Source organism: Desmodus rotundus, chromosome X (genome assembly GCF_022682495.2).
Source record: "Desmodus rotundus isolate HL8 chromosome X, HLdesRot8A.1, whole genome shotgun sequence".
Taxonomy (NCBI): Eukaryota; Metazoa; Chordata; class Mammalia; order Chiroptera; family Phyllostomidae; genus Desmodus; species Desmodus rotundus.
The window spans coordinates 6,337,676-6,355,155 of NC_071400.1; the positions used below are offsets into that span (position 1 = coordinate 6,337,676).

At 56.9% G+C, this 17,480-nt stretch overlaps 1 protein-coding gene across 1 annotated transcript; it reads left to right on the forward strand.

Annotated features, from left to right (window-relative positions):
* Nucleotides 1-1,513: 1,513 nt before the first annotated feature.
* Nucleotides 1,514-14,412, forward strand: EFNB1 (ephrin B1). Its single transcript, XM_024555234.4, has 5 exons — nucleotides 1,514-2,433; nucleotides 10,944-11,221; nucleotides 12,020-12,112; nucleotides 12,317-12,445; nucleotides 12,589-14,412. Exons 1-5 carry the CDS (start codon nucleotides 2,306-2,308, stop codon nucleotides 12,999-13,001), a joined length of 1,041 nt encoding a protein of 346 aa, XP_024411002.2. The 5' UTR covers nucleotides 1,514-2,305; the 3' UTR covers nucleotides 13,002-14,412.
* The last annotated feature ends 3,068 nt before the right edge of the window (nucleotides 14,413-17,480 follow it).

The window sequence follows — 17,480 nt, forward strand, 5'->3', positions numbered from 1 at the left end:
ACCAGTAAGGGGCCCAGCTTGGATCTGAGAGACTCTAGATAGCTCCTTCCTCCCTATCTACCCAGATCTCTCTCACTCTGGAGGCCGTGTCCTTGAGAGTAGGAGGGGACCAGCTTCTCCTTTTATATTTTCTCCCAAATGGAGGTCCACTTTACAGTCAAAGAGATCATCAGAGAATACGGTGAGAACTCAGTAGCTCAGCCTCCTACTTACATAACACAAATGCATGAAACTGTATAAATGGTAGAGCACTTCCGTGCTTCAAATGGTTCCTTGCTTAATTATCTCCATAAAGGAACGGTAAGGCGACTTCTTATCCTTGGCAGTCCCAAACCCAACCCCAAACCCAGAACTTTCTCCTGTGCTTTCTCTTCTTTCCCGTACTGGGGCTCAGTTCTTGCCAAGGTCACCACGTCTGTTCCAGGTCTTGTGTTCAAGCGCGTGTGCCAGGCTTGTGTGTGCCACGCTCCTGCTCAGTGAGAGCACTGTTTGTCCCATGCGCCCGCAGTGCTATAAAAGACCAGCAGGGGGAGACATTAGCACGTGAGTGCGTCTGTTAGGGTCCGACCAGGGCGAGCGGGTCGGACCGGGAGGGTCTGAGCTATGGGATGGAGCCAAAGTTTTAAGCAAGGAAGCGAGGAGGGGCGGGGAGAATGGGCCAAGGCTGAGAGACAAAGACCCAGATGGCGAGGCCGGGAGGGGCTGGAGTCCAGCGTCTCGGGACAGGAATGCCCGCTTTTGCTTTTTCAAAAGGCGCCTGCTTTGCGCCCTTTCCTCTTTGCCCTCGAGGTTTCTTTATCGAGATGCCCTCTTATCCCCTCTAGCCTATCCCGAGGCCTTGCTTGTGCCTGCAAACAGGACAAGACTCTAAATCTGGACTCCTAGGGCTTTCCCCCAAATCAGAAATTCCGAAGGCCTGGTCCCTAGGGGTGAAAAACTCAACTTCCCCCGGGATCCTATATTCAACTCTGAATCTCCACCACCCAGAGCTATGCGTTTGTAATGTGTTCAGGGCTCCAGGTTCAAGTGCAAGCGGACACTGCATTACGAGGGCGGAAGGAGGAATGGCCACCGGAGCCTTACAGGAGACTGGCCCGGGAGCAAACAGGCTCTTCTTGCCACAGAGCTGAGCACAGAACAGGACTTCAGGGCTCGCGTGTGTAAAAAAAAGAGAATGGAAGTACTACTTTCCCGGGATACTTGTAACAGGGTTTGTGTGGCCCAGGTCAGTGGGTCGGAGTGTTGACCAGTCGCTTGGGGAGAAGAGGCCGACAGCTCTAGAGGAGCGCCAACTTCCCACGGGGTAAGCGCTCTGGGAACAGGACTAGGCTGGACCCAACCCCAACCGAATGAGCCGCACTCTCAGATTGGTGCCATCGAGAGCGCGGCGTCCTTAAGAGCTCCCTGAAGCCCCACCCCGTTCTTGTTCTGGGGGCGTGGTACGGGGCAAGGACCCCGTAACGGAGCTTGCTATTGGCTAAGAGCAGTAGGATTGGCCTTGCGTTCGCCTGAGCAAGGGAGTAGACAGCTCAGCGGCGGCGGCGGAGGGAGTCTATGCGCGCTGGACAGCAGTGGGAGGTGTGTGAGGCTTGCACCCGCCGCAGACCCTCGGGCGCAATCGCCGGGGAGCTAGGACTCGGCGACCGGGCAGCCCGGCCACCCTGCTGAGGCTTCAGAGGCGTAAACTGATGGGACTGGCTCGCTCGGCCGCATCTCCCCGCTCTTCTAAGTGCACTGAGCGGGGCCCGCGCTGAAGTAGAAGCTGTCGGGGGGCGCGGAGCCCGGAGTCCCAGTGTGGCCTGGAGGAACGGAACCCGTGTCAGGGCGACCCAGGCGGGAGCCCCCGGACCGTGCTCCACTTGTAGGGAGATTCCTACTTCTTCCGAGGGGTACCGATCCCGGGACGGTCGAGGCGTCGGGGTGGCCACCGAGTCCCCGGTGGGAGGACCTCGTCTGGGAAAGGGTGTGCAGTTCCCAACAGTCTCGGGGAGCAGAGCGGAATCGGGCGGGAGCACCCGGGGGCGCAGAGCCCCCGTCGCGCCTGGTGCGGCGGAGAGGTCAGGGGAGCAAGCCCTCGCAGGCCGTAGCCCATGCCCGGGTTGGGGGCGGCTGCCCAGTGAGTCCTCCTGGCCGGCCGGGCGGAGAAGAGCGACACCGAAGCCGGCGGGAGGGGAGCACTTCAAGGCCGGAGGTCGTGGAGGATGGGAGCCTGAGCGGCTCGGAGCGCAGCGCGGCACGGGAAGGCGAGGCGAGCTTTGCTGAGGAGGCGCCAGGGGATCACGAACTGCAGCCTGCCCCCAGGAAGATGGCCCGGCCTGGGCAGCGTTGGCTCGGCAAGTGGCTTGTGGCGATGGTCGTGTTGGCGCTGTGCCGGCTTGCCACGCCGCTGGCCAAGAACCTGGAGCCCGTGTCCTGGAGCTCCCTCAACCCCAAGTGAGTAACTTATCTGCTCTGGACCCTGGGGGTGGGAGGCACTCCTTCGGGGTGAGGCCGCGCGCCCCCGAGTGCGAGTGTGGAGGTGTTCGGAAAAGGAGCGGCGCCCCATTTTGTCTCTGCCTTTTTCGAGCGTGTTTTCCTGCGGGCGGGAGGGGCAGGGTGCGGCAGGGTGGGGTGGGGGCACTTGGCTGGGTTGTGACCCCGCGGCTTGTGGGCCCTCTTTTCCCCACGTCCCAGATCAAGTCGGGATGGTCGCGCCACACGGAGCTGGGAGTCCGGGCGCTCGGGAGCGCACTAGAGAGCTGGGTGGTGGTGATGGTGAGAAGGCAAGCCCCTTCTGGGGCCCCTGGGAACGTGGCGGTTTTCGCTCAGAGCTTCTCGGGGGGGGCGAGCTTGACCTGGGCGAGGGATGAGGCCGGAACATAGATTCCTCATTTGTTTAGCTATGAAGGGAACGTGGCTTGGGACCCCGCGCTTGGGGCGGGTGGCAGCGCCCCTATATCTATTCCGGTTTCTCCCATTTTCATTTCTCTTTCTTCCCTGTTTGCCTCCCTAGCTTTTCGTTTTGCCGTCTGTTCTAGCCCCCCTTTTCTCCCTGCCGGGCCTTGGAAGGGCGGGCGCCGCTTCCAGGCTCACAAAGGCGGCGGGTGGAGAGGGGCGGAGTGGAAGAGGGGTTTGCGGGTGGGGGGGGGGGGGATTGATCCAGCGCGCCCGTCGGGGGTCCAGTGGAGCCGGTGGCAGAGATTCGAGGGCGCCCGGGAGGAGAGTGCGGCTCAGCCTGGGAAGGAGGTGGGTGGGGAGTGAAGGGTTTGAAGGATTCCTGCCCAGGCAGTCCATTGGCCCCCACCCTGTGTCTCTCAGATTGGGGAGCTGTGCGTAGTTTTCCCCAAGGGGTTGGGGAGGCAGCTATGTAGAGGAGATCCTTTCTTTTTTTCCTCCTCTTTCCCCTTAACAATCGCTCCCCCCCCCGCCCCCCTCCCCCTCCAGCAATACACACACCCTTCAGGGCGGTGGCTCACTGGTTTCTGGGCTGTTAGTGGGGAGTCGATGGGGCTGTGTGGTGACCTCTGGACCTCCTTCTTTTTTGGCATCCAGGACTCAGGTTGGAACCCAGGGTTAAAATCGCTCTTCCTTCCTGTTTTCTTGAGGTCCCCACAGTGTGCAGATATTGTCCACTTAATGGGAAAGTGGGGGGCCTTGGCCTGCCCTGTCTGTGCTCTCCCATTCCTGTATCTGAAATCTTTTCCTGTCCACTCTCCTGGGCTCCCCGCTAACTTGTCAGGCTCCTGCCTGCTTCAGCCTGTTAGGTCCCAGGGACAGTGCCCCTCTCGGCCCTGGAGTGGGAGAAGACAGCCTCTAGTTCTCTTCCCCTTGGGTTAACATAGGGTCCTATTTACTGGTTGGTGGGGTAGCTAAACCTGGGTCAGGGAGAAGGTTCTGTTTTGGTACAAGAAAGGGATTAGCAAGACTTTCTCCCCTATCCGAAGGCAAATCAGGCACAGCGCCCTCCTAACAGTAGGGATTCAAAATGGTCTGGGGGCCCTGGGCCGCTGAGCCCAGGCGGAAGGGTTGTGAAGTGACCAGTTCTCCCCTGTAAGGGTGGAGGCTGGAAATGCTCCCTCTTGAGCCAGGAGAGCTGAAAGCCGCCTGGGGTAGCCCATCATAGGGGCTCATGGGAGTGACCTAATTGCTCTCTCGAGTCTCTAACCAGAGATAGCAGGCGGCTCCACAGCTGGAAGGGAGCCCTCCTGCAGAGTTGGGTGGGGGTGGAGCTGGGAGAAACAAGATCTCTCTGAGCTTCCTCCTTTTTGTGTTTTGAGCCTGTAGTGCCCTGGACTGGTTTACAGGTTTTTAAGGTCTGACACCACTGCACCCACTTCAAGCCGAGTGCAGGCATCCTGTGGGGTGGGGGTGATGGCTGAGGACTCCGTTGGACCTGCACAAATTCTATCCTATAATTGAGCAGATTCTGTGAATGCTTGGGGACTGGTCCTGTATCCCCGGTGCTGCACCGCCACCTCCCTCCCCACCCCACGCGCCCCATTCCATCTCAGGGGTCTGGAATGCAGCCGTCATTTGGAGGGAGCAAGAAGACAGGAGGGAGGCACTGCCCTCCGCTGGCCTAGAGCTCTGGGGGCTGCCTCTGCCACCGCACCCAACCTTCAGGCTGCCACAGCCTTTCAAATAAACAGTCTCACTCTGCTGCTCTGTCCGTGTCCCTCTGTGCCTCTGGCCTGAGTTTTCCCTCTCGGGTCCGTGTCAGTTGGCCCTCTCTGCCCTCTTATCTGCGCTCACCTCCCCTCTCTAGCCAGTCTCGCCAGCTCTCCCTCTTTCTCACACTCCCTCTCACTCTTAGTCACTCTCTGCCTCTTTTTCTCAAGTCCTTTTGTTTCTCGCACATGCCCGTGCTCTCCCTCACAGGCTCATTTTCTCTCTTTCCTCCCCTCTTCCTCCCGGCTTTTGGTCTGTCTCCTCGGCCCTGTCAGGAGCTGGCAACCACCCTCCCCAAAGTCTCCCAGCGCTTATAAAACCTGCTTAATTGCTTCCTCGTTGGGGGAAAAAAAAAATCAAAATAAAGAAGCGGTGAGGCTAGAGGTATGTTTCCAGGTTCCGGGGCGCACCAGAGACCTGACCGGCAGAGGGGAGCAGGAAGGGCCGTTTCAAGACTCCCAGTCTCTTTCCCACATTGGCACTGGGGCCTCCCAGTGTGGTAAACCCTGGGTGGCAAGAGCTTCTCCCTCATTGGCCTCTCTTGTCAGCTTTGTCCGATGGGCACAGGGTGGGGAGGTGGGTTTGGTCTCACTAGATGTTGGGAAGAACCAGAGTGTGTGCCTGCACTTGGGTGGGGGGCTGTTATGGAAGGTCCCAGGGCGGTCCCCCTCCCCCAGCCTCTTCCCCTGAGAGCTTGGGGCAGCCGGCAAACCTCACACTTGAGTCCTCAGCCAAGTCCAGCTGCTGCAGTTCAGTCTCTCAGTCCCGTTCTGACCCCTTCTTGCCCCCCACTCAGGTTCCCCCACCTCCAGGGAGTGGGAATGTGCCTGAGATCACATTACACCTTCTCTACAAGGGGGTGGGGGTGGGGGTTCAGCTTGGTGTCCAGGACCCTTGACTCCATCTAGCATGGGTGGGGGCAGCTGCGGACCCCAACCCAGGCTTGCCTGCGCTAAGCCAAAGTGTTGTCCCCAGCCCCCTCACAGCTGTTCCAGCTCACAGTCCTGGGGAGGCCAGCTTACTGGGCCCCTTTCCGGGGCGGCTAGGGACCTGACCTCCTCTACTCTGTGGCTGATTGGCCACAGGTGGGGGCCTGAGAGCACTGGGAACCCAGCAGCTCGTTGAGTTCCCTTTTCCTCTCCCTCCCAACCCCCACCCCATGCAGCCAGGCCAGGGCCAGAAGGGCCTGTGAGGCTGGGGGCTGAATCAAGAGTTCCCTTTCTCCCTTCAGGCTCTCCACTGCCTCACCAGCTCAGTGGGTGATGATGCGCGGGTCCTGGATACTACTGTGCCTTGTGGTTTATCTGGGCTTGGGACTACAGAAAGGATGGGCCAGCCAGGAGGCTGCCGGTTGCCATGAGAACGCCAGGTTTGGTGGAAGGGTCCACCCTGTGATTATTAGGGGATGCTCACCAGCTACATTTGGGGTTCCTTGCCCCGTGCCCCACAGCAGCCCCTTCTGGGTGTGTTGGTATGGTAGTCATTTCGGGTGGGGGTGCTGGCAGCCAGCACTGTAAGCTTCTTGTAAATAGCACTGTACTTGGTGGCTAACTGACGGCAGCGCCTTGCTACTCACAAGTGTCCTCATATGTGAGCTCATCGGATGTTCCAAACAGCCCTGGGAAGTTGGAATCACCCGCATTTCCCAGATGAGGAGGCATACACCCAGAAAAGGGAAATGACTTGTCTGCTACAGTCAGTCAGCCCATTCTGTCTATGCCATTCTGCTACCTTGGACTCCAGGAGAGATGGGAATTCAAGGTGGAGTTTGGGAAGAGGCACGGGCTCCCTGCCCCTGGGTTCCCCTCTCACCTCACAGGTGTGTGTGCATCTGTCCTTGTGACTCAGGCCCTGCCTGCGTGGGATGAGCAGTGTACTGACTTCCTCATTTGACTTTGCTGGGCCTACCTCTGAAGATAGCCTGCTCCAGTGACCTGAACCAGAGGCAGCCAGCTCGCTCCCTGGCACCGTCCCTCCTGAGCTCTGAACAGCACCTTTGCTTCCTCTCTGGGCCAGGAATCTTCCTCTCAGGGACCCCACAGAAAGCCCACAATGAGGAAGGGAGGGTTAAGCCTCTCTAGTGGACCCTATAGCATTGGCCAGGTGGGGCAGACAGGAGGGCATAGTCCAGTGTGGGTGGGGAGGGTGACTTCCTGTGGGACTCTCCTGGCTTCCCTGCCTCCGACAGTGCTCTGTGTGTGTGTGTGTGTGTGTGTGTGTGTGCCAGGACCCAGCTGCTGCTCCTGCCCACCCACGCCTGGGCGGGCACTGCTGGGACACGCCAGGCCTGCTTCAGCCGCCTCAGGGGCTGGGTGGAGCTGGGGGAGTGAAAGAGGAGCCTTTAATTTGGGGGCTCCCCACCCTTGCTAGGATGAGAGCAGACTTGAGCTTTGGCTTGGGGTCTGTCCTCCACTGGTTCTGCCACGCTGGGGGTGGGGTGGGATGCAGGTATGGTGGTGCTGGGGTCAGCCAATCAAGGCTGTGGCTAAAGTGTTCTACCAGCCTTGGAGAAGCATGGCCTGGGACTAGGCTCTGTCTTTGGACACTGTCTGACTACAGGTTCTAAGAGCCTGAGGTAAGGATGAGGAGAAAGGAAGTGTAGACATGGGCAGCTTTCTGGGCACGACCCCACACCATAAGCTCTCCCCACTGGAAATTGTGCCTGTATGGGCCGACAGGCGCTCGGCTGGACAAAAGAAGCAGGGGGCAGTTGGCCCCTGACCAGTCCAGGGCCTTAGGGGCTACTGCCCAGACCCTTAAGGGTTCTTCTATTCCAGTATTCCTTTTTCTGAGCTCAGTAGGAAGGCTGTGGGGGAGACTCGGGCAAGGATGCAGGGGAGAAGGCAGGCCCCAAAGCAGGAGCTGGACTGCCCAGGATGCCTCTCCTAAGTCCTTTTACTCCCTGGGGTGGCTTGCTGGGGTCCTGGGGCCATCAGATGCTAAGAGGGGAAGGCCTCAGGGGTAACCATGGCGACCTGCTTCAGGCTTCCTGCTGGGCCATGTCAATCCCCTTAGTTTCCAGAAAAGGGCATTGTCTGGGGGTGGCCCCAGGCAGGGAAGCTTGACTTGATAATGGGCACAGTAGTAGCTTTTGAAAAGTGGAGGATAAAGAGTTTAACTTGAGGACAATTTCTTCCTTCTCTTCTGCCCCTACTCCTAACCTGGTGAGTATGAGATGACACCTGCAGGGTCCCCCTGTACAATATGACTAGTGTTGTACTTGGCTTCGTGGCCTCACTGTCTAACTGGCTACATAGGCAGCCCTAGTGGCCCCTTGCCCCTTTCTTGGCAGTTTTTCTAGTGATGGGGAAGGTGCTGATAAGGCACGATGATGGGGGTCAGAGTCAGGGAACACAAGTCTCCTCTCCTTTCTGTACTTGAGAGAAAGGTAAGTTTCCCTCGCCAGCTGCTATGCAAATGAACTGATGAATATTTATGGCCTCTGCTCATTGAGGTTGAAGAGAGTCTGAGGGGTGTTGAGGGCAATAGTCCTCTTTTCTCCTCCTACCCCCACTTACCACAGAGACATCCGTTCCCCCCATGTCTTGGGTTCCAGGTAACCCTGAGTGGCTGGAAGCCCTGTGTTCCAATTCCAGGGCTCCACATCCTCAGTGGGGATGGGAGACTGCTCAGGGCAGACCGGACGCCCTGGTGAGTAAGCCAGGACCAGGTGGTTAGAAAGCTGAGCTGGCCTATACTCCTTTGCATGCCCTCTATGTTCCTGCTGTGACCCCCAGGGAGGGTCTTGTTGGGGTACAGCTGTGCGAACTGTTCTTAGACTCCCTAGGGGTGCACATCCTGGGTGAGTTTTGTCCCCTTGGGTTTGTCTGTGAGTACCTGCCTTCCATGGAAACGTTCATCTGATCACTCATACCTTCGCATGGGGAGCCTGGACTCAGTGGGTCTCGAAGCTTCCTCTTGGCTCTGAGGCATTAGAAGTTGTCTAATCCTGCTGTCTGGATAGAACCAGTGTGAGGATTGGAAAGTGAAAAATACCTTGGGAATTATAGAGGCTTTGGTGAAACTCCTTGGCCCTTTATGGTGCACAGGATGGGGACATTCCCTCTGAAATGTTTGTGTATGCCCCCATCCCATGCCTGCTTCCTTTCTGGTCCTCTGGAGTACAGTAAAGTTAGGTTCCAAGGGGGAGACCTTGTTGTGGCTCTTACGGTCCCACACAGCGAGATGGCAGGCCCTGACTTGGTGGAGCCTCACTCAACATGAAGAGAGGACCACCACTCTTCATGTCCTTCATCTGCTTGGTCTAGTTGCCCTACTCTGCTCCTTGGCTGTCATTTCCCTCCTTTGGGCAAGGACACTGAGCTCCCTGTTGGCCCTTGTACCTTGACATCTCCACTGTGGAACATAACCTCAGGAAGTGGAACCAAGCTCTTCCACTGTCGGCTTCATTCTCATGAAGTACTGCCCTTCATTGTCCTTCCCGCTAGAAGGTCTGTCCCCAGGGAGATGAAGCCCACAGTGTGTGCCGTGGTACTCAGAGTCCAGCCCCGGCTGAGCTTTTCCACCTCTTCTTCTACCAGTCACTGACCTGGGTTTTGTGTCCCAGCCAGTGTTGTTCACTCTTTTTTAATTAATCAATTGTCTACTTTTACTTTTTTATTGAATGTATCGGGGTGACACTGATTTCAGATGTACAATCCTATAATACATCATCTGTATGTCATATTGTGAGTTCACCCTCCCCCCAAATCAATGCTGTTCACTCTTGCTGTGCATTGTCTTCTTATTCATCTCCCAGGACCTCCTTTCTTCCCGCTCTTTCTGTTGACCCATCTCTGACATCATATTCCTTCCGCTCTCTGTCTCCAGCCCTTGCTGTTTGAACTACCCTCCTCACACATAAGCTACAGATAGCCTGGTACTGTGTATGGCTAGAGTGTTGGCCATTTACTTTTCTGACCTACGGCAGGCAGTAAAGTCCTTGAAGATGGGGCCACATCTTTTCTTCTTATCCACCCCACCCAAGGAACAAGACTGGTGTCAGTCTCTAGCTACCTGCCTCTTGTAGTCACACATGCTGAGGGCCTACTGTGTGCTAGGTGCTCTATGTGTGCTGTTGCATCTCTCCTCTATACCCCTAGGGAGGAGGGCTTTTACCTCCCGCAATTTATAACGGAGGAAACAGAAGCTCAGGGAGAATCGGCAGCACATTCAAGGCTACAGAACTAGTAAGGGTCTTGTCTGTCTGATTCTGAAGTCTGTCTTCTTTCTGTTATATAGTATTGCCTAGTTCCCACCTCCAACTCGACCAGGCTCGGAGGTGGCCAAGGGAGCTCCACGTTTTTACTAGGTGCTTAGGAAAGGACAGAGGGATGTCAATGGATGGCCCTGGGCAGCTGCCCTGCCCCTGCTATTCCCCAGTGCCTGGCTTTCTGGAGTAGAAGACAAACCCAGATCAGATGGCATTTGCCCATCTCTCAGGATCTGGAGCAGAGGCAGTGTGGAGGTGGGGGGATGAGAACACAGATGAGGTAGGTTCCTGGGGCCCTATGTTTTGTGATCTATTGTCTCTGCTTCGGCCCCTTATCCTTCTGTTCTTAGGAATGACACTGGTTAAGTTTGGGGATTCAGGCTCTTGCATGCTGGGGTGAGATATATCCAGATAGGACACCAGGCAGTGTGAGTGGGGAGTGGGAAGATCTGTATGGAGCAGCAGCACCCGGGCAGAGACTCTGCCCATTACCCCTGGGCTCCAGGAGATGCCTGTTTCTATCTTCTCATCATGCCCAAGATTAGCAGGGCTGGGGGACAAGGTATGGGTCTCAGGCAGGTTGAGCTCCCCTGGCCATTGGCTGGGAGCAGCGGCTAAGGCATGTGTGGGTTTGTGTGTGTGTGCATGTGCATATGCACATGCGTGCAGAGGAGGTGCTAGCAGTGGCTGTGAAGGAATATGAGTGTGATAGCAGTGGGAGGAGGATTGGGCTGCCACCTCCAGGCAGCACAGGCCTGACACCTTGGTACCCAGCCCATCGGCCACGTCAACCCCCTGCGGAAATGCCACATTAGGACAAAGGGCTCCCCCAGCTAGGCAGTGCCCCACCCTGCCGAGCAGTCAAAGCCTGGCAGCCTTGCCCATGGGCCACCCCCTCCACACCCTGCTGCCAGTGTGGTTCTCTCTCCCCACCCCCAGCCCCAGCATGGAGGAAAGGCAGAATTCCTGTTTTGCCATTTTCACTTAGGAGGCGTAGCCCGGCCCACATTGTCTGCTCCCCTGGCTCAGGAGATAGTCTGAAAACCCCAACCCTGAGGCTGACCCCCTCTTCCCTTCTGGGCAGGTTCCTGAGTGGGAAGGGCCTGGTGATCTACCCAAAGATTGGAGACAAGCTGGACATCATCTGTCCCCGAGCAGAAGCAGGGCGGCCCTACGAGTACTACAAGCTATACCTGGTTCGGCCTGAGCAGGCGGCTGCCTGCAGCACTGTGCTTGACCCCAATGTGCTGGTCACCTGCAATCGGCCAGAGAAGGAAATCCGCTTCACCATCAAGTTCCAGGAGTTCAGCCCCAACTACATGGGCTTGGAGTTTAAGAAGCACCATGATTACTACATTACCTGTGAGTCCCTGCTCATCGTGGGGTTCTGTCCTATCCTGTAGCAGCGGCGGCTTCTAAGTAATACAGTGAGACTGCATACAGTTAGGGCCCTGTCTGATCTGGTCCGCTTTGAAGATGGGAATGTGCCCCTCCCAGCCTGGCCTTGGAATTCTGGCCCAATATTCACCAAGGGCCCACTGCCAGCTCGCCTTGGCTCTAGGAGTTGAGTGGGAGAGGACTCCAATTTGTGGTACTCTCTCTCTCTCTTATTTTCTTTGCCCACCTAAGATCTAATCTTAGGAATAGCAGAGTTGGCAGAGCTGTTCGGGATCAGCCAGCTATTTGGCCTGTCTCTTCATGGGAAACTGCCACCCCAAGAAGGGAAGGGACTTTTTGCCCTAGATCACACAGAGAGTTAGGGGTAGGATTGGGACTCCAACCCAGTTCTCCTGACCCCAAATCCGGGATTCCTTCCCATCTTTGTAGAAGCCTCCCTCAAGATGCCAGTTCTCATTGCTTTGCCTCTGAGCAACATTATCCAATGAGAAGACACACTTTAGTGTCCACTGAGAAAGAATGGCCAGGGCCTGGTTATGACCAGCACCCTTGGGGATGGGCTAGTTCCTGGCAAGGCTGGACAGGGCTGGCTGCTTAGTTCCTGTGGGGGAGAGAAGTAGAAAGGGTCACAGGTAGGTGGGGGCTGCTTGCCACCCTCCACCTCCTAGTTCTGTCCTGATGGAGGCTAAGGCAGCACTAGGGTTTCTGGGTAATACTGGCATGCCTGTCTCTCCCCCTGATGTCACTGGCTTCTTGCTGCAGCTACATCCAATGGGAGCCTGGAGGGACTGGAGAACCGGGAGGGAGGTGTGTGCCGCACGCGCACCATGAAGATCGTCATGAAGGTCGGGCAAGGTGAGTGCCCGGTCTGAGGGCCGCCAGTTTGGCCTTTGCAGCACATGTCCCTGACTGGGGTGGGTGTGTTGGGAGTAGGGGAGGGGCAGTAGAATTAGAGTAGCTGACGTCTGGTATACAGGCCATACTCGGCCCACCTGGGATGACTGAGGCCCCCATGCTGATAGGGTCCCTTCCCCTTACCTGTCTGGTCCTGTCCTACAGACCCCAATGCTGTGACACCTGAGCAGCTGACTACTAGCCGGCCCAGCAACGAGGCAGACAACACTATCAACATGGCCACACAGGCCCCTGGTGGTCGGAGCTCCCTGGGTGACTCTGATGGCAAGCATGGTGAGTGCATGGGAGTCTTTTGGAGCACAGTTCCATTGCCCGCTGCCCTTTCAGGCCCTGTCTCTGAAGAAAGGCAGGAAGGGGCCCAGCCTGAAATCTGTCACGTGCCCCTGACCGTTCCTCCCCTCTCTTCCCTTCCTCAGAGACTGTGAACCAGGAGGACAAGAGTGGCTCAGTAGGGAGTGGAGGCAGCAGCGGGGACCCCGACAGCTTCTTCAACTCCAAGGTGGCACTGTTTGCGGCCGTGGGTGCCGGCTGTGTCATCTTCCTGCTCATCATCATCTTCCTGACGGTTCTGCTACTAAAGCTGCGCAAGCGGCACCGCAAGCACACGCAGCAGCGGGCACCTGCCCTCTCGCTCAGTACCCTGGCCAGTCCCAAGGGGGGCAGTGGCACAGCGGGCACCGAGCCCAGCGACATCATCATCCCCTTACGGACTACAGAGAACAACTACTGTCCCCACTATGAGAAGGTGAGTGGGGACTACGGGCACCCAGTCTACATCGTCCAGGAGATGCCGCCCCAGAGCCCAGCGAACATCTACTACAAGGTCTGAGAGCCCGGCGCGGCCTCGGGCCCTGAGGGACAGTCGGCCGGGACCGCACCTTTCTTTTCTCCCCATACCCTTCCCCTTGCCAGCTGTGCCCACCTTTGTATTTAGTTTTGTAGTTTCTTGGCTTTTATAATCCCCCTTTTGCCCTGCCCCTGGGCTTCGGAGGGGGTGCTTGTGCCCCCAGCCCCCATGCTCTTGTGCCTTCCCCCTCTGGCCAGGCCTCTGGGCTCTGCGGGGGCACCCCTTCTTGGAGGGCAGGGTTGGACGCTGATGGACAGCAGGCAGGGGGATGCCCCTGGCCCTGCCTCCCTCGCCCCCTTTTCCCCTTCCCAGGACTGCTTGTCCACTATCATCACTGTTTTTAATGTTTTTGTGTTCAACTTTTAGCTGTCAACTCATTTTCATCTGTTTTTTTTGGAAGAAAAATGGAAAAGGCAGCCCCTCCCCAGGCTTTCTGAGCCTGGCTCAGCCCAGTATAAGGGGCTGGGGGCAGGAAGCATAGGATGGCATTTCTTTTATAAACCCCTTGTTATTGGGGGCAGGGGAGACAGGCCAGGGCTGCTCTTGCCCATGAGCAAAGATGAGAGTACCATTGGGCAAAGTGTCTCACCCTCCCCTTCCGACCCTTCTGCTACAAAGCTCATCTTGGCAATGGGGTAGTGGCTGCCACCCTTCCACCAAAAAAATAAAATTCCTTCCTTGTGGGATTCTTGGGCATCTCCTGCCTCCCTCACTCTCACGGTAATTAACGTCTTAATTGGCTGTTGCCTGGGGAACAGGAGAGCTGCTGCAGGCAGATGACCTCATGGGGGGTGGAGGGAGGTGAGGTGCCCAGGTGGCTATTTGCCCTGCAGAGCTGGGAGTTCTCCTTTTTCCTCCTTCCTCCCGCCCTGTTCTCTCCTCACCTTTGGCCCCCTTTGGCCCCTTTGGCCCAGTGGGGAGACAGAGGCCCAGGGCAGAGACCTAAGCGGGTATAAGGCCAGGTGGCCTGCTCCTTTTCTGGGCTCTAGCACAGGTTGGTGCTCCCCCAACCCAGCTCTCATTGGCCCCCCAATCTTGGGCTGGGGCCTGGAAATAGGAAGAGGCTACCCAGGGCTGGGCCAGCACGCCGTGCACTTTGACCCCGGCTCCTTGCCAGCACGGCTGCTATCAGACTGCCACTTCAGTGCACCTTGCAGGCGCTCCAGAGTGGCCATTGAAGGAGCTGGGCCTTACACCATCCACCTCCACACTGCCTCCTGGCCAGCTGCCTACCCCAGTGCCAGGTGGGAGAGAGAGGGAGCAGAACAGCCAGCCCCTTCCAGGTGGCAGTCGGAAGGGTTTTTTGTTTTTGTTTCTGTTGCCATTTGTGTAAATACTAGTCTTTTTTGGAAAAAAATAATGTAAAGATGTTTTGTATAAACTCTGAATTATTTTCTTGTTGCTTTTTTCTTAGAAAAAATGAACTAAAAAAAATTAACCACATGGAGAAATGGGTGTAAAATGGTGTCGTGATGTTGGGGAATGAAGTGTGAGAGTATGAGTGAGTATGAGAGAGAGGGAGAGAGGGAGAGAGGGAGATTGAGAGATTGAGAGCGAGAGATTGAGAGATTTTCTGTGCCCCAAACACGGTGCTCTGGACAGATATGGGAGGAGGGTGGCTGTCCTAGTGGAGCGAGGTGTTTCCGCTGTTCTATGCTGCATTCCTCTCTGCTGCCAAGTTTCTCTGTCATCTTATTCTTCTGGAGCCTCCAATCACTTCCTCCTCTCCATCCTGTCACCTCTGTGGCATAGAGTTAGGGTTATCTGCCCAGTCTGGTACTAGGCTCAACTAGAGAGGGTGGATGGGGGAGGGGTTGTTCCCATGGGGACCTGGGTGTGTCCACAAGTACTGCCACCACCTGGCTGGGACTAGATCTGGGACCTGCTGGCAGGCCCAGCCCTGCCCTGCCTCAGAGCTCCTGGAGGTGGATAGAAATAACTTCCCAAGAGCTGGCTCTCAGCTGTAGCCCACTGGGTCCTGGGATTGCTTCAGGCTGTCCAGTTCACTTGTCAGCCAGAAGAATCTTCTATCCCCTGTTTTCAGAACTGGGCCACACTGGAACCCTCACCATGGCATACTTGGGGGCTTCTGACTAGCAGCCCTGAGTGCCCAGTCTACCTCCCACAGGCTGGAGATCTGATAGTGTGTTGAGGGCCCTGAAGAGAGTTTGACCTCAGTTGCAAGGCAGAGACCCTGCCTGGACATTCCCACTCTAGCCTGGAGCAGCCTGTAGGTCTTGTGGTGGTGGCGGAGTTGGGGGAGACTCCCAGTGGAGATGGCTAAGACAGATGTCAGGAGAGGAACACAAGTGAGATCCCAGCAGCTAAAAATGGGTAAGAAGGCAGTGGAGGAAAGGAGGAGGAGGAAGGAAGGGGAGGGTTAGTTCGTGATCCAGAGCAGGAAGCCCCAGTGAACCAGCCAAGGAGCAGGCTGGGCTGCGAGGGAAGTAGGAAGCGCATGGAGAATGAAGGCAGAGAAGAGCCACGGAGCCACGGGATCTGCAGGGGGCGGGAAGGGAGGCTGTGCTGAAGCAGGGCTGGGCCCTGCTGGGGTGCTCCGGGAGCCAGCTGGGGCAGAGGCTGTTTATTTGGTTTCTCATTAACCAAAGGAAGTGCCTGGATCAGATGGGGCCTCTGTTGCTTGACTGCCTGCCCAGAGTGGGGCCCGGCCTGGGCCGGGGGTCTCCAACCAGGGCTGGTTCAGGCCAGATTGATGACTCTTACTGAGGTGGAGCCTGACTCGGGTTGGGTGAGCCCTTCCCGCACTTCTCTAAGTGTCCTTGGGTGGTCCTCAGCCCTGCTCAGGATACCAGCTGCCCTCACCCTGCTGGTGGGTTGGGGGTTGGAGTTCCTGGGGGGCCTCGGAGAGTAGCTGTGGGAATGTGAAGTAAAATGTATGGGAGAGGGCAAAGGAAAGCACAGCGCAGTCTCTCCAACAGCCCAGAAGGTCTGTGACTGGCTGTTCCCACTTGCCCTGGCCCAGGCGCCATGGCTGGCCACATACAGTGGTGCTCAGTCACCCTGTGTGGCAGGGTATCCTTCTCCTGGACAGTGCCTGCGACTTAAAAAAACTCACACACATTATGTCTTTGAGTTTCCCAAACTGCCCTGTGAGGGGAGGAAGGGGAGGAATTATTTGCCTCATATTTGAGATGAGGCAACTGAGACCCCACGAGGGACAATAAGTTGCCCCCAAACACGCATCGAGTAACTAGAAGCACTAGGGTTCAAGGCCAGGCCTCTTAGTACACCCTGAGCAAACAGAGGTTCTTTGAGGGTGATGCTCCTTTTCCCAATTCACCTGTTCCTTGCCTTGTGTTGGGTGAGCCTGAGCAAGGGTGCTCCCCTGGGGATCTTGAAGAACAAGAGCCCTCCCCTCATTCCCTTGCTATCTGTGTGGGTCAGGGAGGGACCAAGCTTAGCTATCTGGAGCCAGGAGGTGTGAGCCTCCTGTGGTAGGGCTCCGGAGCCACCCCACCCTCGGCTCTCCTTCCTGTCCCAGCTGAGCCCAAGCGCCAGGTGAGTCAGGAATAGAGGATGCTTCCCATGTGAGGGTGGGGCTGCCTGGCTTCCTCCACAGGCTGAGCCCAGGTCACCAATAAAACCAAGGTGGGTAGGTGCAACTAGGCCTCAGTTTCCCTGACGGAACAGACTTTGTGAAGCCAGAAGGCCGGAACTCTTGTGACTTATTGCACTGGTCCACTTAATGCTTCCAGGAGGCCTCTGTGAGGCACCGGAGATGTGGATGGCCTGGCACCCTCTAGGCAGGGGCATGAAGGTGGACTGAAGAATGCAAGGAGAGACCCAGTCCCAACTGGGACCATCCTAGGTAGGGCTCTGTGACCACCTGGCATCAATCACTCGGAAATCCGGCCTGCCCGCTTGCTTGCCTGGCCTCCTGTCCTGCCTGGGCACGTCACAGTCCCATTGACACCCCAGCTGAGTCAGCCCCAGCCTGCCTATGGACCCTCCTCGCCCATCTGCTGCTGGCCTCCTGTACAGCTGGCCATTGGATCTGCGGGAGGGGGGCTGGGGCCCCAGCTGGTGCTTGTTAGGTTGGCTCCCCCTTTGGGAGGCTGCTGAGGGGGAGACCAGCCCCCACCCAAGACAGGGGTCACAGAGCCCAAACTGAAAGTAATTTAAGGGCATGGGGGAGACAGTAATTATAGGTTCTGTTTCCAATGGTTAATTATCCAGCTGGCAAAGAGAAAGGAAAGAGGGAAAGCTGGGGGTGGGGGGAATAAGGAATGTGTGAAGGGATATGGGAGGGCGGGAGTGCTTGCCACAGGCCCTTTGATAGAGGGGAAAGAGTCCCAGGCTGTTGTACTGTGAGGCTGGGGGCTGAGGACCTTTCCCAGCTCTGATATGACCCTTTTTGACCAGGGGAAGGCAGGTCCCTGCCTCATTGGGCCTCAGTTTCCCTGTCTGCATATGAGGAATGATACTAGATATATGTCTTCA